We start from the raw sequence: 25,528 nt of genomic DNA, 5'->3' as shown, positions 1-25,528 counted from the left end.
GCTTTAGCTATATGCTAGGATCCCATAAAAATTCAATAACATTCATGATTCAGACTATATAAATTTGTGTACCATTAAATTTTAATGTATTTTATTTAATTTATGTGTGTGTGCGTGTGTGTAAGAGGGAAAGAGAAAGAGGGAGAGAGAAAAGTTTCTTTAAGTAATTTCATTGAAATTAAGCTATTTAACCTTTCTCTTTGCAAACCAAGTCTTGACATTTTTTCCCTTGTGACTTATTTGGGTTTGGGTTTTGAGGATTCTTAAACTCTCAAAAATAACTGCCACCGCTCTTCTTAAGTTCTTAAAATTACTCTTATTTAAGTGTAAAAAAAAAGAAAAGCATTGTGAAATCCTGAAAATTATAATTTTGGGAGTCTTAGTTGAGAATTGAATATTTTAACTTCTATTTTAAATGCCTGAAATTCTAGTTAGCTCCTATGGCAGTGAGTTCTTACAGGGTAATTAAGATTGCTGTAGGACTGTACTATGACTTCATATGTTTAATTTTAGGACTTAAAAGCACCTATAAAATATTGAGTGAGCAGAAACTTTAAATAAACAGTATTTTCATGCCTCATGTTGCTTTTTCTGTTTTGAATATTAGTCCATCACTTTTTTTTTTGCATGTTTTGACACTTTGCCTACTTCTTAGCTTCAATGAGACTTCTCAGAGAAGAGGTCTTTGATGGTGTAGATGTATCCCTGCTTGGGTACCTGTTTTCCTCACTACTGTCACTTATCACAACTATAACAACATTCTTAACTCTGTAACCATTTTTCTATCTTTTCACTGGCATACAGTCATAGTACTATGCAACATTCATATGGTTTTCTTGAGAAAATATAAAGTCCGTAGTAATAAGGAAAGATTAAACTGTGTTTGTTAAACTAAAAAGTAAAGTTTTGGAGTTTTAGATAGGCACAGCTGCATACGGACTTCGCAACAGAGAGGAATTTATTGCGCTAGATCCCAGTTTGCTGGGCTATCCAGTTGCGGTAGGCTGTCACTCGAGTGTACACTCCTGGCTTATCTGGCAGACCACATTGATCCCCCCAGCTTACTATCCCCACAAGGAACCAGAGCCGCCGTGAGTCCTGTTGTACTAGTGGGCCACCAGAGTCACCCTGAAGGAAACAAAATAATTGATTATTTCAGTGTGAAGACAACCACAAAGTATTAAGGAGTTTATTTCCATGGCAGTTGAAGAAGTCATACCCATTATGAAAATAAATAAAGTTAATCTGACATTTCCTGTTAAGATACTATACCAACTCAAGCGAAAATTACCAAAATCTTCCAGGGACACACATTATCCTGTTACCTTTCCCAGGCCCCCTCAGTTGCCTGGTTGACTGCCACTACCTGTGCCTTTCCCCACCACTGCCACCCCTCCACCTCTGGGCGGGATTAGTTTGTAACTGCCTGTGTTCCCACATCTTGTGTTCCCGCATCTTTTTCACTGCTTCTTCATCATTTTGCAAAGCACATGTATGTGCCTGTTTGAACTTACTCCAATTGGGTCAGTGTCCCTCGTTGTAGCAGCTACACAACTCTGCAACCCTCTTTGCATTCATGATACTTGTTCAGTTTCTGTTCTTCTGGCTATTCTACAAAGTCCATCAGGGAAGGGGTGTACCTATTCCAGACACTGTTGTATCCTAAGCTTCTAGCTCGGAGGAGATGCTAAGAAAACATCTGTTGAATCAATGGTAAGTTTCACGTATTCTCCTATTTATAGTACTCTCCCTGCATGGTACCATTAAAATTATTTTTTGATGAATAAGCAGAAATATATTTATATAGCAATGAGTAAAATACTCCTCATGAAATATTTACCAGCAAATTATAATGATAAACCAACCAAGAAATGTCTGCATACAATCTCTAGTTGGGGAGACAAATTTAGTAGGTCTTACATGCTACATGATGGGATAAGTCTGGTAGTTCTGGAGTTAGATGGCCAGGATTTGAATACTACAGTAACCAGCTATATGACTTTCAGTAAGCTATTTAATAGCTCCCTGTGCCACAGTTTTCTTACCTGTAAATAATGTTTATATGTGTTTAAATAAGTTTAACACACATACCACCTGACATATAGTCAGTACTAATAAAAGTCAGCTATTATTACCAAGTATGCTTCTAGAATAGTTTGCTGTTCATTTGACTGCTCTTAGTAGCTAGTTCTTCCATACCTACTTAATTCCTGGTATAGATGGGAAGGGAGGTCAATGTATGAATTACCAGCTCTCATGGCAAACACTGCATCGAGCTGATTGGCACCTGCTTCCTTTAGATTATGCATGCATGCTTCAGTTAACCAGTTCTCAGCACTTTTTTCATCATTGTGTTTTTACTGCTATCTCTATAGTAAGAAATTTCCTGTGTAACATCCTACCAAGAGTGGACAAGCAAATGTTAAGCTAAGAGGAATATGTTATTTTTCCTGCATCTGGCTAGCTTCACTGCCTAATTGTGCACACATGAGTTCATATTCTCTCTTCTAAACCATAGTTTTGCTGAGTACAGGAAACATATTGTTGTGTTAGCTCACTGTCTGATGCATAGAAACTAATTCATATATTTTCTTTAAATGAATGAATGAACAGAAACAAATAGAACATCATAAGCTCTTAAGTAAAATGCTATTTATTCTTGAGGCACAAACTTTATGCATTATAGTATTTCAGCTGAAAATCAGTGAGGCTGGGAGTAGAACACACAGGGAAGTGTCCTGATGAGTTATGGCTTCACCTAGGCTTGGGGGAAGAGCTGATTTATATACGTAGAAGGTAAAGGGCATCATTAGTAAAGCATGAATAACAACTTTTATACTCATGTGCATCCCTAAATCAGTTCTAATAAATGCTGTTGGTAGATCTGGAATAGTCAGTGCAAAGGTGTGTTAATTACTTGAAAACTACTATAAAAATTGAGAATTTGTTTTACAGGGCTAGAAATAAAAAAAAAAAAGAAGAAGCAGTTATGGGAGAAAGAAGTGTACCCTACCACAAACTTATCTTTACTTAAAGGGAATAAAGGGCCATGAGTAATTAACAGTATCTTGAAAATTGATAAACAGTTCCCCTCATCTACACACAATTTGCGGTCAATAAAAATGTTTCATTTTGGGGAAAGTATGAATGGATTGGGGTCTTCACAAAAGTTATGTAAAAACTACTTATCTAGTTTTTAAAAATGTGAACAACATATATAAAAGTCAGTAATAATTGAGTAAAGAATAAACCTGGTTTTTCTGCATACAATTTCCAGGAAAACAGTATTAGATTCCTCAAGAAAACAGATTGATTTTTCCTAAGTCCAGAAATGTAATTTCTGATACTAAGTAATTATTGCTATTAATATATGGGGTTGGGTTTCAGATGTAGGAATAAAATCTATTAAAAGATATAATCATATCAATTATTTAGATAACAATGAAAACCTTTAGTATTAAAATGTTATTTTAATAATTTTAAAGGAGAATTTTGTATTTATTTTTTGCATTTTTATATTTGGTTGAAAATTATAGACTAGATATAAACAGTTTTTCTCATTGTGCTGTTTTACAATCACGAGAGCTGTAGTAACTCAAGTAACTAAGCCTTTTGTATAAATTTTCTATCTTCAAGGTGCTGATACTCAGGCACTATTTATATCTTAAAGTCAACTATTGTTTGTGACTCTTAGATACATAAGTAATTTACTTAAACCCTCATAGTGGTTAAAAGGTTGAGATTAAAGTTATTAATATCAGTAGTCATGATCTAGGTTAAAGCAACAGTAAAAATAGATGTGATAACTGATTTTTCTTTGTTGCTTAGTATGTGCCTGACAGATTTAATCTCCATCTACTCTTTAGTAGTACATAAAAAAGTTAGATACTATTTTTTAAATTATCTTCATTTTATTGATAAGGAATTGGTTATAGAGGTTAAGGAATTTAAACTCAGCTCTGTCTAGTTCTTGAACTCCAATGATTAACCACTTTGCAATCTGGCTTCTCAGAATTAGTATTTTATGACAAATGAATTTCATAAAAGAAATTTTATCTCTATAATATAAATCACAGATTTTTAGAGGATCAGGACTGCTCACCACAGTATCATGTGCTAATAAGAACTTAAAACTTGAATGAAGTCATTGATAACACTGTCTTGAACTTACCCGGCATGCATCCACTCCACCTTGAGGTAATCCAGCACATAGCATTCCAGGAAAGACTGCTCCATTATAACCAGTTGGTGCATTACATACATTATTACTTATTATGTTGACTCGTCCTTGCTGTAGATCTCTAACTGTGTTGCCTGTTAATTATAAAGCAGAAAGAAAATGAAATTCAGAATAAATAAAGTAATGATTATGGTGAATATGAAAAGGAATAAATATACTTCAAACATTATTTCTTTTCTGTTGTTGCTGTGCAAACATTATTTCTTATTAAAAAAAGAAAGATATTAAAGATGTACTTAGGAGTTTCTTCTCAGCAAAGATACTCAGAAGTAGAGAAGGATAACCTTTTTACACAGATCAGTTTCTTTCTCCCTTTTTCTTGCTTTAGCTTTGTGATACCCCTTAGACCTTAAGAGAAAAATAAATAAATAAATGTCTATCTTAAAATTGACTAGTAGCATTTAAATTACCCACTGACTGAATTTGAATTGGAAAATTACATATTTAATAAACTTTACTATCAACAAGAGAAACCAGTGTGGTTTCAAGGCTAAAAAACTAATTTTTTATACTGATGTTCCCCCAAAATGGCACTGCCATTTTTGAGATTGGGACACATTTTTATCTACTACACCAAATTACTTTGGGCCATGAGAACACAATAAAATATTGGACAACTAAATTTTTGTATTATTCTGGAGAGACATCTACAACATGGGTATAAACCCATACATTTTTTTAAAAATTACATTTTATTGTTTATGCTATTACATTTGTCCTCATGAAAATTGTTAATGTTATCTTTCCACTCCTTGGCTGATGCTCTTATTTTTTCCTTAACCCTATTTGCTTCCTCATATTTATTTCCAGTTTATTCATTCAAAAAACAGATATGAGCAATGCTTATATACACATAGAGTTTCTCACTTGAGGCAAAATTTCATCCCAGAGTACCTTAAATGGCTATTAATACCTTAAAGGGTGTTAAAACTCTTAGAGAACAACTAGCCAGATCCTCTTTTTAAAAAATGTTATTTTTATTCTTAAATTGAGCCATTTGAGTCATGTGAAGTCTCTGGGTCATTGAAGAACTAATGTTTATTTATCACTTTATTTTACATTTTCTTATGTGTTTAAGAATTCTCCATATTTGCTAGGGGCAATGCTTTGCTTTGCTGAGGAAACTCAGGAATAACTACAGTTTAGTCTGACCAGGATACAGGATGGTTATGTCTATAGAAACTATCTTTCAAGTGTTCCCTAATTTAAAAAATATATATAATAGCAAATACCAGAGTTTTTTTTTTTTTTAGTTTTCCTGAGATACTTACCACCAAATGTTTGTGATCCCCATCCTGTTACATAAGCGGTGGAACCAGGTGAAATATTCTGGGTAGCTTCTGGAAGGCACACCCTATGGATATTTTTGGTAAAGGTGATAGGTCTGTCAAGTTTCACAACTGCAATATCATTTTCATGAGTTCCAGAGTTATAATTGTTATGGGTCAAAATAGTATTCACTCCTCTTGTCTGTGCAGGAAATGCTGTGGAAATACCAAAGGTGGCAGTCCACCTACGAGGATCAGAATTTCTAAAAAAAATATGGAACCATGGATTTGAATAGTGAATCTGTGAGCATTTTAAATATTTGGATTTTGTGTTTGTCACCCCCCCCCAATCATCTAGGAATTATTCGATCAACCTCTCTTTGCTATATATTCCTATATTACATGTAAGCTAGTAATTGAGTTTAACTTTTCACTGGCATAATGAACAATCATTTGTCTAAAGAAACATACAAAGATTTCAGAAAATATATCTTAGGTTGGTGAAAATCTTGGTGTTGTTTTATTTCAATGAGGATATTCTGATACTTTGATAAATAGTGTAACACAAATGCCCTCATTGATGTCTCCCTTTTCTACAACCTCCCCCAGCAACTAAGAAGTCTGAAATAATGTCTACTTTAGTTTGAACTCATTTCTTCCAGCCTTTGTTTTTTCCTTTTCTTGCTTTTAGCCAAACTCCATTTAAATAGTAGTGATGATAAGGGGCTCCTGTTTTATTAGTTGATGAATGACTTTTCTGTATTAGGTGTGATGCTTATTGAAGATTTTCATGCATATGTGTGTGAAGTGTGTATACATGTGTACATGTATGTGGGGAGAGGAAGAGGAAGAGAAGAGATAGAATGAGACTGAAAGTAAGAGTGGGAGTAAAAACACTCACTAATATAAAAAATGTAGGGCATTATCTTTGTGACCTACAAATTGGGACAGTTTAGTAAAATTCTCCAAACACAAAAAACATAGGTTAAAAATGGATGAGTTTCATGGAACCAATTAAGTCGTCGTCGGCAGCCGTCCGTCTCGAGAGACGATGGTGTAGCTTCTTAAGAGTCTATCTGCACCGCCGAGAATGGCTGTGCAGTCCGACTCGGGAGTGACATCGTATCTGTCTCCTCCCGTGTTGAATCGACATCTTGCGATGACGCTGAAGCTACAGAGCCTGGGCAGGGTGATATGGAGGGTCTGCTGTTGCCCATGCAGCAGACCCCCCCTCTCTTCACAGCTGAAGGGTCCAAGGGAAAGACGGAGTCAATACAGCTTGGCTTCAGGTGCGCCGCAGGAGTTGCCGGTGTTGACTACAACGTCAAACCGCCTTAGGGACTCCGGCTCCGGATTTTCTGTCGGGGTTTACTCCCTTAGCCTTTCCCCTGAAGAGGTATGCCGCAAGGCAGCGGAGGTTTTTTGGAGTCAGAGTTTTCCTTCTCTGATGTGCCCTGACTGGAAGATCGAACCAGCGACACTTAGCTCGCAGGCCGACGCTCAATCCACTAAATAACACTAAAACATATATTATAGTATGTTCCTATTTGTCCTAATTTAAAAAAAAAATAGTAAAAAAGAGGCTTGTGGAGGTTCAATAAATTTCCTAATTTTGTAGCTAAGATTTAAATTGATCATTCTGACATATACATTTTTGTTACTTACCAGGAAGATATGCTATTACCAGAAATAAAGAAATAGAAATAAATTAGGAAACTGAATATGAAAAAATATTTTTGCTATCATGAATAGGAAAAACTACTCCTTTTTTTTTGCATAGAATTATTTGACTCAATCTGATCATGTTCAGTCCTGGGGGTACAGGTGGAGTCCTCATGTATATGGCTACTTGACTTGTTCCAGATGAGCAGGTAGCTGTGGCCTCACCTTCTGAAGCAGTGAGCTGCTGTTAGGATCCATATGTTACTGATCAGGATGCCTCCACAATGGTGAACGTTATTCAGCCGTAGGCTGACTTGCCATGGCCAGTCTCCTTCCTCAGCCTTGGTGCCTCCGATGACTCTCTCTTCAGACAATGTCATTAGGTTCGGATGAGCCCCACATTCTAATGAGAAAAGGGCATTAATGTGCTGGGAATGTAATGATTTATTTACTTTTGGGAGATGTTGCAAGAGTGTCTCTTATCAGTTATGACTTTTATGTATTCTCTCTTTTATGTATTCTTTCCCTGGACATGCTAGCCTTTCTTTAAAGCATGATCAATATGTTTTATTTTTAGCATACTTAGGTGACTACTGTTGTCTATAAACTGAATTTTAGAGAACATTTCTGAACTTAATTGGCATGTGGCTTCAAATTCTGGAACAGCTTCAGAGTTTTCTGGAATTTCTCATGAGTCGAAGTTAAGATGGTTAAGTGTTGGATGCACCAGCTCAGGCCACAGGTTCACTAGGAAATCTATCTTCTCTGTGGCCTCACTAAGCATGGTCTATGGTCTACAGTATGGGTATCCTTGGGAGCTAGTACAAGTGTTGACGCTGTATGGAAACAAACTGTCTTATCAGTGGATGACTGGATCAAGAAAATGTAAAACACACACCCATACAATGGAATGATGGACTATTATTTAGCCTTAAAAAGAAGAAAATCTTATCATTTGCAACAATATTGATAAACTTTGAACATACTGTGTTAAATGCAATGAACCAGACAGAAACAACTACTGCATGGTATCACATGTGGAATCTTAAAAAAAATCAAACTCATAGAAATAGAGAGTAGGAAGTAGTAGTTGGGGTGGGGGAAATTAGGAAAGTTTGGTAAAAGGGTACATACTTTCACCTATAACATGAAGATGGTCTGAAGATCTACTATAAACATGGTGATTATAGTTGATAACAGTGTATTGTATAATTGAAATTTGCAAAGAGAATAAATTTTCAATGTTCTTACCAAAAAAAATATATATATATAAATAAAGGAAGGGGAAGGGTAAATATGTGAGATAATGGATGTGTTAAATAACTAGATAGGCAAATATATATACCAAAGCATGGCATTGTATACTTTATATATTTCATCTTACAATTTTATTTGTCAGTTATACCTCAAAGCTGAAAAAAAAAAAAAGAAATATTGACTCAGACTCATGCTAGGGAAGAAATCACATCCTACATTTTCCCTTCTACTTTATTGAGGAATAATTGTTAAATATAATTGTATATATTTAAAACATACAGTGAGTTGATATACATATACATTGTTGAATAATGACCAAGATCAAGATAATTAACACATCTATCACCTCACATAGTTAACTCTTGTGTGTGTGTGTGTGTGTGTGTGTGTGTGTGTGTGTGTGGTGAGAATGCCTAAGACCCTGAGAATATCCTCATGAGAATATTCTGTAGATCTAAAGTAATTCCTTTCAATTTACTCCTTGAAAGTCGCTGAGAGTAGATATCATGCATTCTTACCACACACACACACACACACACACACACAGATTTATTTAAACATCTTCATCTAAAACTAATACAAAATAATATTGAATATAGACTGTAACTGAATTTTTTTAAATGAAAAAATGAAACAAATAAACAAAAACTATCTTAGAACCATGAGCTCCAATGGCCAAACGAGAAATGGGCCACAGTGGGGTAATCACTCAGTTCCTCTCAATTCCCATTCCCATGATTCATTTTCCCTTATTTAGCCTATTACTAAGAAATTACAGCTAAGTTACTACCAACAATTTCTATTGCTGGGTGGGCTCCAAAGTAGTTACGCTGCTTCAATATGACAACCATCCAAAGGTTGTTTTTTTGTTTTTTTTTTCTAACAAACTTCCCAGATAGAGAAGGGCCAGACTTCCATCAAGAATATATATGGAACATAGGTTCCTTTGCTGCACCCTCCAACCAAATCGTCTAGTAATTTAGTTAAACATATTTTCATTAAAAAAGCATGAATTAAATATATAATGAAATTGAAAAACACCCACAGGTAGCATTATCTTGTAACATCACTTAAGTATATGAAATAGGCCAGCTCTCCAGGCGCATCGGAATACTTTCTAACTACATTTTTTCAGCAGGGAAGTAAACTGCTGTTTTCTAGTGATTGTATTTCTGCTATCCTAGCATAAAAGTATACAGAATGGCATTGGAAAGTAGTGACTTTTCCTTTAGGTTATCAACATAAAACTGACAACACTGTTTATAGTTTAAAAAAATTATACTTTATAATTAACTTAAGTCCATAATAAAGCAAACTATTCTGGTGGTTAGGAGAAGCTATATAAATAATGTCACCAAACATAATCTATAACTACAGAAACGCCACCATAGGAACCAGGCAGGGAAAGCTTCCCAAAGCTGTCAAGAAATTTTTCATGAGGTCACATATGATATATATTGGGTGGAATGTCACTGCTACCTTTTTTTTTCTAGTGAAGGGAGTCAGGAGGGGAAAACCTGACTATCACTCCATGGGCCACTGGAACCAGCAATGTCTTATCTCAACAACCACTTATGTGAGCAAACTAAGACTTATGTTATCACCTCAATAGGATCTGCCTTGACAAAGAGCACAAATGACCTGACCACTTATTTTTTATATTCTGGTAAACCATATTTACAAAGTAATTTTAAAAGTTACCTTGACTGAACAGATTGACTGTATCCTGGTCAGTAAGTGCTGGTATCAAAATAAATAAATAAATAAATAAAAAAGAATGAGAGTAAGATTAATACATTAATAACTGTATATTATTTTATTTTAATTTCTTAAAGTATAGCTCTCAGATCTCCATACTCAGGAACACTTAGAACGTTGCTGAAGTATAAATTTCTAGGCTTCTAATGTAGTAATGACACCACTTCTGCCAGTAGCTGGACAGCTGAAATGGCCTTTTAGCACTTTCTTTATTATCATTTTCACATCTTATGGGTTTCCAGATTTTGCACCTTCTAGACTATAATTCTCCTTTGAATTAGCCCATCTTCCCCATCCTTTGACCACTACTTTAGTTAATGCTTTCATCATTTGACACCTATACTCTTGCAATAACTTTCAAACTGGGTTCTCTGACTCCACATTGGACTTTTCCATGCATCCACCTCTACTTACCAGACTGATTTTTCTATAAATGTGTATTAGATCATATCCTTTTCTTCTTGAAACCTTTTAATGAGAAATCAACTTCTTATTTCCTACAAGATAAATCTAAACTTCTCAGACAGGTTATCACACTTTCTAAAATGAGTTTATGCAAATTTATTGACTGCCAGAAGTTTCACAAGGCTTGGTTATCACATCTGCCTTGTAAGTATCAGAGGAGCTAAAAAATCTTTTTGGAGGCAGGAAATAAAACAGCTGATCATTGCTTTTCCTTCTTTGAACAGAGAGACTTGACTTCAAATTCTGTCTCCTGTACATGTTGACTCTGTGACACCAGGCAATTATCTAGCTTTTCTGAAAGGAAACAATAAAAGTATCTATAAGATATGGTTGTCGTGAGGATTAAACAAACTGTAATGTAAGAGTGTCAGCCACTCAAAGGACACATCAGCCGTGGATCTGGAGCAGAGGAGCTGGGAGTGTAGGTTAGGGCTGGGGAGACAACTTTGGTTCCTGGTACAGTGATTGCTTACCCACAGATTTCAAATTGCATTCCTATCTGTTGGTAAACAATCAGATTGAATACCAGTGCAGTGTGGGAGCCACCAAAATCCTTTAATCTTTTGTTCTGAGGGAATCATGGTTTACTAAGCTAGCAGTATGTGACAAAGTTGGAGGAGTGTCCTTGAATTCTATGCACGCATTAAGTAATTCCTTTCTTTTAGTCATGCAACAAATATTAATGGAGTATCTATTATACAAGATACTAAGTAGTAAGACAGTAGGATCAGCAAGACAGACTGCTTCTTGCCTTTAGGAAGCTTACAGAATAGGATGACGGTAAACAATTAAAAAAATCACAAATAATTTTGTAGTTTCCTTTGTGATCAATGTTTGGAAGGTCAATGAAGGAGTCTGTGACAAGGGTAAATAAATAATTGAGTGATGGAAAGTAGAAAAGACTTACATTAGAAAGTAACAATTCTGATGAGACCTGATACATGTACAGCAGTGATCTAGGGAGTGTTATAACAAATTGGAAAAATGTATGCAAAGGCTCTGAGGCAAGAGGAAAGGAGCTGGGTAGTTGGAAAAAATGAATGTGTGGCCAGATTATGGTGAATGAGGAAGAAAGTGGTATATTACAGGGCTGGAGGGGTAAGTATGAACCAGATAATGCAGTGCTTTAGATGAGATGGCCATATTATTTACTGTCCAAACAAGGACACCTAGGGAGGAATATTAGTCATGGTTCTTGGGACAACTGACATGAACAGAGACTGTCCTGGGCAAACCAGAAAATATGGTATTCCGCTTACATGGGTATGTGTGTGTGTTTTATGGGAAGCCATAAGATGCTTTTAAGCAAGATTGTATTTGTATTATAAAATATTTCCTTGATCAATATGTGGGAAATAAATTGGAAGGAGCCAAGAAAATATATACAAAGAGAAATTTGAAGGCTAGTATAGAAGTTCAAATGAGAAATGATGTTGACATAGATCAGAGTAATAGCAATAGGGATAAAAACCAAGGGACATAGATTCAAAAAAGGCAGAAGTAGAGATGATTTTCAGAGACAATATAGGGATATGCTAAATCTCCTATTTTTTTTCTCTTCTACAACTATTTACTGACACATTATAGCTGTATGCTCTGTTCTGGGTAAGGTGATCATTAATTAAATTGTTTTTATGGCCTTGAGAAACCATTTACCATTCATGTAACATACCTACAAATTGAATATCTGATAACAACATCCCTCATAAGGACGATTGAAATGGAAAATAAAGAATTTTTAGCAAATAGAATTTTCTATATGAATGCTAAATGATTCTTCAAACTTTAGAATGTTCTATATTAGAGGGCTACATATTGTATCTAGATTTATAATATTTTCTTTTCATAAAGTTTAATTCCAGAAGAAAAAATGTCAGTCTCTCATTAAGTTAAAATGTGGGTTAGTTAAATTGAGGGATATATTGAAACAAAATGGTATATAAAAATGGTACTTGCTTGTTATCTCAGTAGAAGGGTTTATTTCCAAATTTCCAAACTTGTTCAGCATTTGATGTAAAACAGACTCAATTCTGCTTTTCATTGATGCTCCATTGTTATTTCTAGGGAATTTAAATTTCATAACAGTATCTGCTATGACACCACTGCCATTTTGCCTGAAAACCATAAAGATATATTTTTTTAAATGTATAATTATGACAATTTTCTGCTCTTCTATTTATATACTCCTCTTGAATGAACAGTAAAACATTTACTCAAGGTATTTAACTTTAGAATAGAACCACATAACAGTGTTTGCGTATGTACTGATATGTCATGATGCTATCCCACAAATGTTTGATCTCAATGAGTAGTACGCTGTACCTGGCTTTGAAGTCAGAATGCGAGTTTGAATACCAGCGGTTGAATACCAGCTCTGAAATATAATGCTTGACTTTGGGTAAGCTAATTGTTTCTTAATCTTTCTGTATCAAAGTCTCCTCATATTAAAATAGGTTATTATGAAGATTATGTAAATTAATATATGTAAAAATGTGTAAAATAACACATAGAATGCAGTAAGTGAACTATAAGTATTAGCTATTATTAAACTTCACAAATCGTCCTCCCAAAACCTTCTCATCTCACTAAAAAAAGTTATAAATAAATGAGGTTCTAATTTTATTGATTTAGAAGCTCAAGCTAAATTTCTGGTACCTACACCCATTTATCTGGTTACAAAATTAAATTTTAACTTCTGAAGTCATATGTTAAGATTTTATCTCCATTTCAATTAACACAGATATTCCTCACTACAAACCTTGATAATTATGTAACACTGAGATAATTTCTACTTCCCTCCATGTAAATCACCATGTAAAGCACTTCCTCTGCCTAACATTGAATGCCTTCTTTTCTGAAAACGTGTATTAGGCAAATTTGGTTTTGATGCTCTCATATGCACCCTAGGTCTCCTCCTTTCATCCAGTTGCCAGTTCTGCCATAATATTCATTCCAGATATTAATTTAATATTTACTTAAGAAATATTTAAAAAGCACCTCCTAGTGCTAGGCACTATTTTTATTTTTATAAATTGGTTATGACCAAGACTCACAGTTGGATCTTACAGTTTAGATGGAGAAGCAGACCCTGAACAAATAATTATAACCTCCATTTCTAGCAACATGAAAGTCTAAAGAATTAAAAACATCTTTTCAACTAAAACAACCAGAAATTCAAGAAAAATGTAATAAATCCCATCTGAAATGCGAGGTTGAGCTCACATGAAAGGATGAGAAGTCTTGGAAGACCAAGAATAAAGAAGAACATGAATATTATGTGGCAAACCCTAGAATATGCAACAGACTTGCATTTTAGCATTTACATAGATACTGAAAGGTGAGACTTTGGGTTAGTGCAAAATAGGGAGATGGGCATGAGTTCCAAAATAAGGCCAGAATCTTTAATGAACTAAATCTTTAGTGAAAACATGGATTAGGACAGAAAAAATTCTGCTCATCATCTCATTAAAAATAAATAAATAAAGGAGTTTACCTGTCTCGAAGGTCCAGGTCTAGATGGAAAAAAAGAAGATTCTCCTGAGAATTCATAACTATGACCCTGGCTGCATGAATGTTCTGGCCTTGCATTTATACTACCTGCATGGTTCCAGAAAAAACAAAATTCAAGCAGCATCCCATCTAGCAACAGGAAGGGCACGCCAAAAAGTTGTACAAAATGGAAAACTTTTAAAGGTAGAAAGGTGAGGAAGGAAGCTACTAAACAAAGAGAATTATTTTTATATCATGAAGTCTTTTGGGAGGGTTATGGGGGAAATTGTTAGGTTTTTTTTTTATCATGCAGATGCCTCTGCTTTCTGTGGAGGGGAGAATGGAGTAAGCCCACATGACAGATTACCTAACTGGTGCTTAACCAGGAAATTCCAGACTGGTTGATTAAGATTACATTTCTGGGAGAGGTTGAAACTGCAGTTACATCGGGGTTTTTTGTTTTAATTTATTTATTGATTTTAGAGAGAAAGAGAGGTGGAGAGAGTGAAACATTGTTTTGTTGTTCCATTTGTTTATGCATTCTTTGGTTGATTCTCGTATGTGCCCTAAGGATCAAACCCATAACCTTGATATATTGGGATGATGTCCTAACCAGTTGAGTTACTCAGCCAGGGCCTAGATCAGGCATTAAATCTAGGTTTTCTATCAGAGGTTTTTAGCACATGTGATGCCATTTTCGGCCTGTGGTTTTCTCTTCAATATAATTAACCTAAAAATGGTCCATGTTCTGCTGATCTTCCTACAGTGTCTGATAGAAGCAATCTGAAGGTATGTATATCATATCCAGACTGTGTAGAATCCCAGTTATAAAGTGGGATTAAAGGTAAGCATATGATCCCATTGGTAAAAAATTAAACACCATGAGCTAGAATAAACAGAACAAGAAGAGGATTCTTGAAAACAGATAGGTAAGTGTATTTGAAATGGTTAATGACATAAAAGGAGGGAATCATAAATATGGAAAAAGTATAGGACATTATCAAGATAGCCAGGCAGATTCTCTAAAGAAACAAATAGAGTTTACAGACAGGAAAACATAATCATAACATTTTTAGTTGAAACTCAGTGGATGGGTTACACCGAATATTAGGCAAAGCTGAAGAGAAATTAGTTAACTTAAAGACAGAGATGAAAAATCACATGGAATGTTAACACAGATAAAGATGAAAAAATCAAATACAGGCTCAGAGACAGGAAAAAGCTCAGCGTTTTCCTAATGTAGTACTAAAGGGCACAGAAAAATAAAGGAGCGGCCATATTACAACAGATAATGAGAGTTATCCAGAATTGATGAAGACACAAAACCTCAGATCACAATTATACGAAGGCATACTAAATAAAAGAAAACTCACACACAAATACATTATAATAACACTCTGAACTCCAAAAACAAGTGGAAAGATTTCAAACAATCAAGAAAAACTAGCTACCAAAGAACATTTTGACTGAAGGTCAATTTCTTAATAACAACAATGAAAGAGAGTATATAACTGTATCTTCAAAGTGCTGAGAGCAATTAACTATCAACTTAGAATTTTATGTCCACACTAAAATATTATTAGAAAATAAGGCTAAAAAGGACATTTTTCAGATTAAAGCAAAACAAAAAAGTGTAATTTATTACTCATGTACTCTCTGAAATAATTTATATAGGAAGTGCATCAGTAAGAAGGAAATTGAACACAGAAGGAGGGTAAGAAGCACAGGAAAAATTTGGAACAAAGAAAATGTTTCACTGGTAATCTAAAAAGACATTGATAGTATAATTATAATGGCTAATTGACATTACAAATAAGGTAGAACTAAAGCATCATTAATAACAAATAAGAGTTCCAGGTTCCCTGTATATGTTATTTGGAGGAAGGGTAGCGGATTAAGCCAACTCTCATTTTTCAAACTTTAAGTATATTCACTAAATAATATAAATTGAATGCAGTACTTCTAAACTAAGGAAAGAAGAAAAGAAAATGATAAAACTCAATTACACCAAATAAGGCAAGACAGTAGTAAAAAGAATAGAAAAAACAAGATAAAGAGCACAACATAATAAGGAAGAAATACATACAAATTTAACATTCATCACGATAAATGTAAATTGACTAGACTCTAGTTAAAGGCAAAGATGGTCAAATATATTAGAAAATGTAATCTAGCTGTCTTCTTGTTGTAGGGGAAATACCTAACCTACAAGGATATATAAATGTTGAAAATAAAAGAATGGTCAAGACTTACTGAAAAATAACCACAAGAAAGTCAATGTAGCCACAACTGTATCAGACATGAGACATTAAGATAAAAAAATATGTTAATTAGGTATAAAAAGAATTAATGCCTTGATAAAAGAAATTTATGAAGTATATACAATCATTCTAAACACATAGGCACTTAATAACATGTCCTCAAAATATATGTACAAAGAGAAATAGACAAATCTATAGTGGTAGATTTTATGTGAATGACATAAGCTTAAGAGAAAGGAACAGAGCTGATTGTCCAGAAACTGACATACAGACATACGTAAATAATATCATAGAAGTGATATTAAAAATCTAAAAAAAAGGACTCATATTGAAGAATTACAGAGAATTTCTGCCTCATACTGTAACAAAGCACATGAATATGAGCAACAAAACAAAACTTACAAGAAAATATTAGAAAATGTCCATATGGATGGAGAGAAAGAATTTCTTAAGACATTTTACAACTGATTTTTCACAAAAAATATTTCATAAATACAGTATAAAGATATGCTATAGACAGGGAGAATATATTTGCAACCCAGGAAGTGACAGATGATTGGTGCCTACTATAACTACAGAACTTCTACAAGTCAGTAAGAAAAAGAATAATAATAGAAAAAATGGAAAAGATAAATATGCAATTCAAAGAAGAGGGGTCCTTAGTGAACAATAAACATGTAAATAGATGCTCAAACAGGGCTAAGTGTTTTACACTTACTAATTTATTCGATCTTCATAACAACCCTATCAAAGAGTCATGTCACTTCCTCTTAGGAACTGTGAATAAAAACTGGTTTTTCAAGGGAAATTATCTCCTGATTTGTTGGCTTTCTGTACCTCAAATTCTCTATTAACAGGGAATTTGAGGTACAGAAAGGTGAAAAAGTGTGTGTGTGTGTGTGTGTATGTGTGTGTGTGTGTGTGAAGGTCTTGGGGTTAGAGAGAGAGAAGAACTGAAAGAAGTCTAGTGGGAGTAAAGAACATAAAGATGGAAAAAGGAAGCCAGATAAAGGAATGTTTAGTACACTTTTTGTACATACATATGTAAATAAATAAAATGTCTCAAGGATACATATATATACCTATATATCTATATTATATATATCAAGAATATAAAAATTTTTGATAATATGGATTGATGAAACACAGGAATTAAAGATGGTTCTCATAATTCTTCAGCAACGAGTTTGAAGGTTTTGCCATTAACAGAACTAAGCAACACTAGAAGAGTAGAATCTGGTGGAAGAGAGATGATAGGTTCAGGTCTAGACATATTCATATGATGATATGAAGTAGATGGCTGTGTAGGTTTAAGTCTAGAGATGAGAATAAAGTTATAGTCCAGAGATACTGCTTTGAGAATAATTAGCATATAGGTGGCAATGAAGCCATTGAATGGAAAGAATGAAAACTGAGAAGATGAGAGGCTTATAGCACAGACAGATATTCAACAATACTTGAGGAATGTACAGAGGAGAAATGAGAGCTAGCAAAAGAAAATGCAATTAGTCGAGAGGTAAGAGGAAAATCAGGGGCATGTAGGTTTATAAAAACCACAGGATGGTACTATTTCAAGGAGGATTGAAAGTCTAGTAATGCCACATACTATTGAGAAATCCAGAGAGAAGACTGGTAAGATTTCTATGGAGTTTGTTATTTGGATGTCATTATTGAACTTGGCAAGATCAATCAGCATTTTGTGGTGAGGTCAGAATTGAGATAGCAGAGGATTAAGTGGTAAGGGGGAAGTGAATAAAACGAGAGAAAATACAGATAGCTCCCATTCAGTCCTACATGTTTTGAGAGCTAACATTGAGTACAGAGACTTTCACAGAAGGTACTAAGGAGACTGTGCACTGAAGTGCGTTTTGGAAAACACTTTTTTCATAGATTCTTTCTACTCCTCTAACCCCTCAACAAAACTTATCTAACCAGAGCTCTATTCTCCTGGGTACATATTAGGTGACAGAAAATAAGAAAAATTAATTTTATTGCAGTATCGTATTTGAGAAAGAATTAATTTTTTTTCTTTCAAAGAACTTTTGCAAATTATGAAGAATGGATCAATGTGGACATTTGAGGCATTTGTAGTAGGTTCAGTAAAGGGTGGCTGTGTTAGCTATGATTGCTTGTTTTATCACATTATGTGACTACGTACAAGATCAACTAAGGCTGGAAGGGCAAATAGCTAGCATGCATGCTGCTCCTCCCTTTATTATTAATTCATGACAGACGTGCTTGGATTTGCCACAGCATCTTTTTTGTTATAACATTCCAGGCAGACAAAAACCCAAGCCACCTTTGATGCTGGTTGTAGTCTTTTGGTCTTAGATGCATATGCCTGGGACCACAGCACTGCACAAAGCCAGAGGGCACTGTTTACATAGACTGCATTGTGGAGGGTATTCACTGGATTTGCACAACAGGATAGCCCTGTTACGGTATCTTCACCCATATATCTCTTTCCTTTCCTCCTTTTCCTACAGAGAATTATATGTGGTTATTTACATTAGCAGGTAAATAGGTTATATCTGGCATGTTTTGTTTTGTTTTGGCATTGCTTTTTAAGCTGCATGATACTATTTTCAAAATATTGCAATGAATTGTGTGAACGTTTCATTCATTATCCTGGCTGTGAACAAAAGTTAAATGGACACCCAAGTTTACATATTTTTGAAACAGTTCCACTCACCTCAGTTTGACAACATGAGCTCTGATGAACTGATTTCTTAAATTTGATTGCTTGAATGTTGTAGTAATCTGTAGAAAGAAACAGGGGAATAAACCTTTCTGTAATTACAATTCTTCCTCTCCTTAGTCATTTCTCCGAAACCTTGCAACGTAGACTTACTGTTGAGAAATAGGGACTTGAGGTATTAGTTCAGCTCAGTTTAGTTTAATTGCACTTCTAAACATGTGGGATTGATTTAGGCAGGTTATGTAAACTTTTGATGCCAGCCCTTTTCTACACTTATTACACACAGATGATAGTGAACAGGATGTGTCTTCACTAGAAGCCATTCTAAACACACCGGATGTTCTATTCATTGAGAGCCCATGTTATATGATTTTGTGGCTTTTCCTAGGGGTTGGGGTAGGAACCAAGCCAACATTAAGGAGTCCACTGATACAACTTACATTTTGTAATCCTTTAGCAAGCAACCATTTTTAAAAGGGTAAGAACAGCTTAAAATGAGTAGCAATGGAGATTTTGAAGAGAATGGAGGAAAGAAACCCAGGGCAGTCTTTTCCTTAATATTTCTGATCAGTGCCTAAGCATCAGAGGTTATTTTAATCATCAGTTCGTAATTTCCTGACCTAACCTTAGCTATCTCCCTGAATCATTGCTCGGTCCCAGCGAGGATGGGCTTCTTCAGGTATAAAGTTCAGCTTTATAATAAATTAAGAGTGATTGTGAGACTGGAACAGTTAAGTTGCAGGATTAATTGTAGGAAGGTTTCATAATAGGGAGTGGATTCCATTTCCTTGTTCTGTGAGGGTGCTCCAGGGTGGAGGTAGACACACAAAAACAAAGGTCGAGAAATTAAGTAGCGTGCTGAATGTTATATTAACATAGGTTTTGAAGACAATTCTTGAAATTGTAAAGTTTATGCAATCACTATTGCATCATATTGTATCATACTTTTCAATATCTATTCTTGTTGGCAGATATCAGACCAGCCAGTTGTTTGACAAAATAATCATTTTTTTCTAGAGAAGCTTTGAATATTTTTAAGAACAATGAGACTATTTTATCAAAATAACTCATGTTCCCTTTTTAGTATTTCCTAAGGAGCATATTACCTTACCTAAGTTATTGCTTCTCCTGGCTCTAGTCAGGAGACAAAGAGTGTCAGTTCTGACATTACCTTGCTGTTCATTTATTTGTTTATTACTCTGCTTGCATATTGGGTTATCCATTTCAGGTTCTTAAATTTGTGTTTTTTAGAATTCTTACTGATTTTGATTTGGGGGAGGCTAATTGATTATTGGTTAATTTGGGGGAGGTTTAGTTTACTTTGAGAACTAGATAATATAGCTTTTAAATCCAGTGGAAACTGCAGATCACTGAAATATACTAGAGCAGGATAAATGTGTGCTAAGCCCAGTCATTTCTACTGTTATACCCTCCCCCTCTTTCTTAAAGATGTCTTCACATATGTGTATGCTCAGCTAGCCGACATAAAACAAAGAAGGTGCCAGCATCAATGCATTTTTAAATTAGTAAAAAAGCTAAGTTTCTTTCTTTTCTTTCTTAAAAAAATTCTTCAAGGGGAAAATACCTGTAGGGTGGCATTTGAGTGTTTTCTTCTATCACTCCAATAAGTTATTGCGAATTCCTCCCTGGCATGAAAATCCTTATTTTGGAGACCACTCTGAGCTCCACCCTGACTGCAATATCTTTACTTTGTGTCCCTAAGACTTAGCACAGGGATGAACATGTAGAATACATCATTTATGTAGTCACTTGACAAATATTTAAATGTCAAGTATGTGCCAAATTCTCTGTTAGGCAACAATCAATGTTTGTCAAATAAATTTTACCAAAAAGTCCTGATAGTATAAGTGATATGGTAAGATGAATTTCAACTTGATACTGCTTTCTTTTTCTTTCTCTGTCCTAATTTGTTTATGTGACCGCCACTAGGTATATTTTGGGGGAAAATGCAATTGTTTGCAGATTCTGTTGCAATACCACTCCATTACCAAATGGGTGTTTTAGTGGTTCAGTTGATCCCAGGATGAATACTGTTTGAAATCTCTTGTTTTATTTGGAGAGACTCATTGAATCAGCATTCACATTTTTGATACACACATTTTGCTTCCATTATTTCTAAATGCCTTTGTTCATTTTTCACTAATTCAACAACAGTTACTGAGCATTTATTTTGCTCCACTCCCCTTGTATCATGTACAGGGATGCAATGGTGAGAGAAAATAAACAATCCTTGTCATCATTGAACTTACATCTAATGGGGGAAGACAGGCACAAATAAAATTATTATTCACATTTAAGTAAAATAACCTTGTCAAGTGTAGCATTATATCAAGGAATTAGATCCAGTCCATGAAACTGGAGAAACTTCCTAGAGGAAATTCTTATGGAGCTGATAGCTTCAAGAAGAAGCAAACCTGGCTGGTTGAAGAGGAAGGAAAACCTCAGAAGGTGGAGTAACTGACACATGCAATGTCCTACAGTGGGAACAGGCAGGTTGTGTTTAAGGAACAAAAGAGGCCAGTACAAGCATGTAGCATAGAAATCAAAGAGGCTGGGGTGATAAGGAAGGCCAGACCATGCAGCATTTGGTGTTTATCATAAATAATGGGAAGTCATTGAAGTGTTTTAAACAAGAGGAAAATATCATCAGATTTGCAATTTGAGAACAATATCTCTTGATGCATATGGATAATTGGTTTTAGGAAAGAAATAATGCAAATAAGTTATGGTGCTATTTTAGTACTCCAGAATAGAGGTGATGGCTTGGAAGGGCATGGTGGTAGCACAGATGGAGAGAAATGAATGCATTTGAGGCAGATATGCGGTTAAAACCTATAAGACTTGGTAAGGAATTTGGTATTGGAGTGAGAGAGAGCTGTATGTCAGGGATGAATTCTATGTTTTTTGGTTTGAAAAACTAAATAAATGCTATTATCATTAATGGGACTAAGGTTGCTGAAAGAAGGCTAGGATGCTGTGAAAAGATCATGGATTTAGTTTGGGAACATAATATATTTAAGATTTAAAAAAACAGTAGAGTTATCAAGCTGATAATTGGGTAAAAAGGTATAAAGTGCAAAAGAAAAGTCTGGGCTGGAAATGGAGTGAGTCATTAGTATATAAATTTTGGTTGGAATCAGGTCATGGATAAGATCATCTAGAAGTAGAAAACAGTGTAAGAGGAGAGGAGGGTATAGGTCAAAGCCTTGGGTGAATTTCAACATTTATAGGCAGTGTAGAGGAGAGTGAGACTGCAAAGCACACAGAGGAGCAGCCAGAGAGGCAGAATAAGAACAGGTGAATAGATGGTATAAATATCTCTCACGGAAATCACAAAAATCACAGACTTTTTTGAGTTAGAAAGTACTAGAAAAATGTTTATCCCAGCTACTTTATATTACTGATGAGTAAACTGAGAACCAGAAAGAAGTGAATTGTTTAATATAATAGAAGGTTCAAGGACTATTTCACTGTTTATTAAGTATTAAAATGTTGTCTATGGGACAAGAGTAATGATGAAACTCATGTTACCATTGGGAAGTGGTATGATCTTCGATTTATGGTCAGGAGACCTTGGTTCGAATTTTGGTTCTACCACTTTCCAGTTGAATGGCCTTTGACATTTCTTAATCTCACAACATTTGGCTATAAAAATGATTTATTAATTCATGAGGCTATTATGAGTTGTTAAATAATATATGTGAAAGTGTTATGCAAACTATAAAACACTATATTAAATTATTATTCATGTGATGTTTTCAATGTTTAAAGGTTTTTAGAGAAGGATAAATAAGATTAGGAAAATCATACATCAGAAGAATTTAAAGGGACATCTTGCTCTGCCAAATGTTTGAATATATTATAAGCCACAGTACTCTAAATAGTTTGGTACTGGTACAGGCGAGAGTAATTATTCAAAGAAAGTAGAAAAGAAAAGGAAAAAAGAAAAGGAAAAATTTAGTATATGATAAAGGTAGTGTGACTAATAAATCAATTGAACTATTTAACATATAGTTTTGGTACCACCACCTAGCTATTTCTTGGGAAAAAGCTGGATCTCTACCTTACTATAAAATGAATTCCAGATGAATCAAAGATAAAATTATAAAAGCTGAAATAATAAAAGTACAAAAAGAAAATGTGAATGAGCATGTTAGAGTATTTGGAGTGGAAAAAGACATTTTTAACTGGCACAAATGTAAGAAATCATAAAATGGATCAATCTTAGCTACATAAAAATATTAAATCTATTGGGCATAAAAAACCCTACATTATACACAAGGCTCAAAGTTAAATTACATATCAGGGAAATATATGCAACATGAATGACAGGTAAATTTTAATATTCAAATAAAGTTTTGTTCCCAAGATTATATATATATATATATATATATATATATATATATACACATATATATACAAATTTTTCATGCAATAAGAAAATGAGCAAGGTTATGACCAAGAAGTGCAAAAATAAAGTCATGAAAATGACCTATTAATACATGAAGATAGATTAAATCTAGTAATCAAAGAAATGAAAATCAAAATAATGAGATATTTTTACTTATCGGCAACAATTTAAAATTTTACAATGCCTAGTGTTAATGCTGTGGAGAAATAAGCACACTATGGTATACTTATATACTGCTAGTGAAAATGTAACCTGGGGCACTTCTGGAGTGCCATCTAGATAGTAAGATAAATGTTTAGAATGCATAGAACACACTATGTTGGTATAAAAAAAGTGGTTGAATAAACAAACACATGGAAAATAGACAAACAGAAGAATTTTAAATATTTTTCAAGTATTCAAAGCATAATTCTTTATTCATTAATTCTTTTTTTAAATTTATTTTTACTGTTTTTCTATTACAGTTGTCCCACTTTTACCCCATTGCTCTCCCCGCCCACCCAGCCCACTCCTCTCACAGTCAATCCTCATCTTGTTGTTCATGTCCATGGGTTATTTATACTAGTTCCTTTACTAAACCCTTCCCCTACTTACCCCCCTTTTCTCCCCCAACCCCTGGTAACTGTCTCTGTTCCTTGTTTATATGCCTCTGATTAAATTTTGTTCATTTGTTTGTGTTGTTCATTAGTTTCCTGTATTAGGTGATATCATATGGTATTTTTCTTTCATTGCCTGGCTTATTTCGCTAAGCATATTCTCTCTAGTTTCATCCATGTTATCGTAAATGGCAGGATTCCTTCTTTCTTTCTGCTGCATAATATTTCATTGTGTAAATGTATCACTGTTTTTTAATCCACTCATCTACAGATGGGCACTTAGACTGTTTCCAGCACTTGGCTATTGTGAATAGCACTACTATGAACATAGGGGTGCATATGTTCTTTCAAATTGGGGTTTCGTGATTGTTCAGGTATAATCCTAGCAGTGGAATGCTGGTTCAAAAGGCAGTTCCATTTTTAGTTTTTTGAGGAAATTTCCATAGTGGCTGCACCAGTCTGCATTCCCACCAACAGTGCAGTAGGGTTCCCATTTCTCCACATCCTCGCTTTGTTGATTTGTTGATGATGGCCATTCTGACTGGTGTAAAGTGGTATTTTATTGTGGTTTTTATTTGCATCTCTCTGGTGGCTAGTGATGTTGAGCATTCTTTCATATGCCTGTGGATCCTCTGTATGTCCTCTTTCAAAAAGTGTTTGTTCAGGTCCTTTGCCCATTTTTTAATTGGTTTGTCTGTCTTCTTGGTGTGAGACTTATAAGTTTTTTATATATTTTGGAGATCAAACCCTTGTCTGAGGTATCATTGGAAAATATGTTTTCTCATATGGTTCCCTTTTCATCTTGTTGATGTTTCTTTTGCTGAGCAGAAACTCTTTAGTTTCATGTAATCCCATTTGTTTATTCTTTCCTTTATTTCCCTTGCCTTAGTAGATATATCGGTGAAAATATTGCTACGTAGGATATCTGAAATTTTCCTGCCTATGTTTTCCTCTAGGACTTTTATGGTATCCAAGCTTACATTTAAGTCTTTGATCCGTCTTGAGTTTATTCTTGTATGTGGTGTAAGTTGGTGGTCTAGTTTCATATTTTTGCATGTCCCTGTCCAGTTCTCTTAGCACCATTTGTTGAAGAGGCTCTTCTCAATCCATTTTATGTTCCTTCCCTCCCCCTTTGTCAAATATTAGTTGACCATGTAGACCAGGGTTCATTTCTGGGCTCTCTATTCTGTTCCATTGATCTCTATGTCTGTACTTATGCCAGTATGAGGCTGTTTTGATTAAAATTGTTTTGTAGTATAGTTTGATGTCAGATATTGTGATTCCTCCTACTGTGTTCTTCTTCCTCAAGATTGCTGTGGATATTCAGGTCTTTTTTTGGTTCCATATAAATTTTGAAGTATTTGCTCTAGGTCTGTGAAATATGTCACTGGTATTTTAATAG

General features: G+C 34.6%; 1 protein-coding gene across 2 annotated transcripts in view; it reads right to left on the bottom strand.

Moving 5' to 3' along the window:
- Positions 1–667: 667 nt before the first annotated feature.
- Positions 668–25,528, bottom strand: part of TMPRSS11D (transmembrane serine protease 11D) — a 51,357-nt gene continuing 26,496 nt past the window's right edge. Inside the window, exons 4-10 of one of the 2 annotated variants that reach the window (XM_090268142.1) lie at positions 19,093–19,160; positions 12,607–12,764; positions 10,129–10,167; positions 7,396–7,573; positions 5,512–5,771; positions 4,172–4,314; positions 668–1,128 (exon numbers count right to left, since the gene is read on the bottom strand). In XM_090268142.1, coding sequence (XP_090124268.1) covers positions 967–1,128; positions 4,172–4,314; positions 5,512–5,771; positions 7,396–7,573; positions 10,129–10,167; positions 12,607–12,764; positions 19,093–19,160 — 1,008 coding nt within the window. In that variant the 3' untranslated portion in view covers positions 668–966. The remainder of the gene's footprint in view (positions 1,129–4,171; positions 4,315–5,511; positions 5,772–7,395; positions 7,574–10,128; positions 10,168–12,606; positions 12,765–19,092; positions 19,161–25,528) is intronic. The other variant, XM_090268143.1, reaches the window with a different exon arrangement.

The sequence above is a fragment of the Furipterus horrens genome, unplaced genomic scaffold (assembly GCF_987537825.1).
Source record: "Furipterus horrens unplaced genomic scaffold, mFurHor1.1.pri manual_scaffold_2, whole genome shotgun sequence".
In the NCBI taxonomy this organism is placed as follows: Eukaryota; Metazoa; Chordata; class Mammalia; order Chiroptera; family Furipteridae; genus Furipterus; species Furipterus horrens.
This window is presented reverse-complemented; position numbering and strand designations above follow the sequence as displayed.